Source organism: Carcharodon carcharias, chromosome 34 (assembly GCF_017639515.1).
Source record: "Carcharodon carcharias isolate sCarCar2 chromosome 34, sCarCar2.pri, whole genome shotgun sequence".
Lineage (NCBI taxonomy): Eukaryota > Metazoa > Chordata > Chondrichthyes > Lamniformes > Lamnidae > Carcharodon > Carcharodon carcharias.
The window spans coordinates 16,410,967-16,413,757 of NC_054500.1; the positions used below are offsets into that span (position 1 = coordinate 16,410,967).

The 2,791-nt window shown below is 52.4% G+C and overlaps 1 protein-coding gene across 1 annotated transcript; it reads left to right on the forward strand.

Annotated features, from left to right (window-relative positions):
* Positions 1–1,288: 1,288 nt before the first annotated feature.
* Positions 1,289–2,464, forward strand: LOC121272559 (prolactin-releasing peptide receptor-like). Its single transcript, XM_041179209.1, has one exon. It carries the CDS (start codon positions 1,289–1,291, stop codon positions 2,462–2,464), a length of 1,176 nt encoding a protein of 391 aa, XP_041035143.1.
* Positions 2,465–2,791: the final 327 nt, after the last annotated feature.

The following is a 2,791-nucleotide window of genomic DNA, read 5'->3' on the forward strand; positions in this document are numbered from 1 at the left end:
GTTGAACCTGCCTCCACCACACATCCAGGCAGTGCATTCCAAACCAAGTACCGGAGTGGGGAAGGATAGGGGAGGGGGAAGATATGGAGGAGGAGGATAGGAGGACAGGGAGAACAGGGGACAGAGGATGTGGAGACACTTGATGATCCCAAAGTTTCAGGCTCCCAGTCTGTCATAGCCAAGAGCTTCCCTGCAAAACAGTCTGCAAGTGTTGGACTCAGTCACATGGCCTGGCCTTTGTTGAGTGATCTCAACTCCTAAGGCGTTTACTGTCCCTGGGCTAGTGAGGGAAACATTTGTGCTGTGCAGTGACCCTCTTGCTGGGAAACGTGGCTGCATGGACAAAGGGTGAGGCCAAGATTGGGCTCAACTGCAATACCTCCCATGGTTGAACAGCTGTTGACATTCACTAGACTCGCACAGTGAAGGATAGCCATCTGGACTGACTCCTTGGAGCAGTAGTGCTACATGAGTTCGTGCCTTCAGTTAGTGACTAGAGAAGAGCAGCCAAGGTCAGAAGGAGCGAACACTTCAGCTAACATTCCAGTCATTTTAGTGGATTAGTGTTTCCAAATTAAAATAAGATAATGGAGGTTGCAGCCACACTGACACTTGCATATGGGGCATTTATCACAGAGTAGGACAGATTTGCTTTCAACTTGAAAGAACTGAGAATGGAGATCAGTAAAAAGAAGACATGCCCATGTTGTACTTTCACAGCATTCTCAATCTGCGGTAACACATGACAATGCCAGTAAATACTGAACTGGTCATGGAGGCCTAGTCATTGGCTGCCCATCTAAACCATTGATTCTGCTTGGTCCAGAGCCCTGGGGCCAAATGCCACTCCACAGAGACTTTGCCACAAAAATTTCAGCTGTATTTCAGTGCTGCACCGGCAGACATGCCCTTTTCGGATCAGAACTTAACCCCATTTGCCAAGTGGACAGGAAGAAAAGTCGAGTGCAGAGCGCTGGCCCAATATCACTAAAAAAGACACAGATGATCTGGTCATTATCCCATTGGTTTGTGTGTGTGTGTGTGTGTGTGTGAGCATGTGTGTGTGGGAGCTTGCTGTGCACAAATTGGCTGCCACAATCCTACACTGGCTACACTGCGGAAGTATTTTATTGACTGTAAAGTGCTTCTGAGATGGTGAAAGTCCTAGATAACTGCAAGTCTCAATGGGTACCCACACCATCCAGTGTGGCACTGAACCAACAACCCACTAGGTCAACAGAGGAGGCGTAACACAGTAAAGAGGTTAAGAGGCTTGCTCTTTATCGTGATGACCTGTCGCCTGCTCGTTGATGATGTGATGTGTTTTATTAAAAGGTCAATATTGAAAGCTGATGAGCAGGAAAATATGGAAAATGAAAACATGGACAACAGTAGTTCCTTCAATGGCAGCTCTCTCATGAACTTCGCTGGCACCATCCTGCTCCAACAGTACAAATCCTTCTTCATCCTGCTTTACTCTGCCCTGGTGGCCGTGGCCTGCGTGGGCAACATCTTCCTGGTTGGCAGCATCATCGTGGACAAGAAGCTCCACAACGCCACCAACTTCTTCATCGGCAACCTCTCAGTCACCGACCTCCTCATGTGCCTGACCTGCGTCCCCCTGACCCTGTCCTACGCCTTCGAGTTGCGCGGCTGGCTCTTCGGGAGGGTCATGTGCCATTTTGTCTCGCTCATGCAGTCCACCATGGTCTACGTCTCCGTCCTCTCGCTGACGGCCATCGCGGTGGACCGCTACATCGTGGTGGCCTACCCCATCCGGCAGAGGGTGACGCTGGGCTGCTGCGGCCTCATCGTTGGGGGAATCTGGGCCCTGTCGCTGGCCCTGGCGAGCCCGGCTTCCATCTACATCACCTACATGGAGCTCAAGGTGACCGGCAATGACATGAACATCTGCGAGGAGTTCTGGAGAGGCATGGAGAAAGAGAGGCTGGCTTACTCCTGCATTGTGATCCTGGTGTCCTACATGATCCCACTGTCCGCCGTCACTATCTCTTACTGTGCCATCACCATCCACCTCAGGAGGAGGAACGTGCCAGGTGCTGTGGAGGGAAATCAGGTCCGGTGGAACAAGAAGAAGCGGAAGACGTTCTTCCTCCTGGTTGTCTCGGTGGTGACCTTCGCCATCTGCTGGATGCCCCTCCAGATCCTGAACCTGCTCCGAGACCTGGACGTCGATTTCCTGATCATTGACACCAGGTACATTAACGTGGTGCAGGTCTCCTGCCACTGGGTGGCCATGAGCTCCTCCTGCTACAACCCCTTCATCTACGCCTCACTGCACCGCAAGTTCCGCCTCCAGCTCCGGGGCTATTTCCGCCGGTGGAAGAGGTCAAGCAGTTTCCCCTCGGCCCGGTTGTCGCCCTTCCACACCAGCATCAGCCTGGTGTCCGAGGTCCCAAAGACTGGGACTGACAACAGCTCCGACGTGGTCAACACGCTGTGAGCTCTGATTGTCCCGCTCACACTGTCGGGTGTTCCACAGGGGTTTTCAGTATTGTCCTCCACTCTGGTCATCATTGTGGCTTCTTTCAATTCTCATTGCCCATTCTTTCTCCATCAACCACCACCTCACCCCCACCACCCCCCCCTTCCTGATGGCACCAGCAGCCATCTCCCACCTCAACCCAAAGTGGGTCCTCCGTCATATGTGTGTCTAAACAATGAGTGCCAGCGGGCCATTAGAACATGGCGGGCATCAGAAGTGCTCCCAATTGTGACTGTAACTAGACTCCAGGCACTGATATTTCGTACCCTTCTTAGGGGCGCCAAG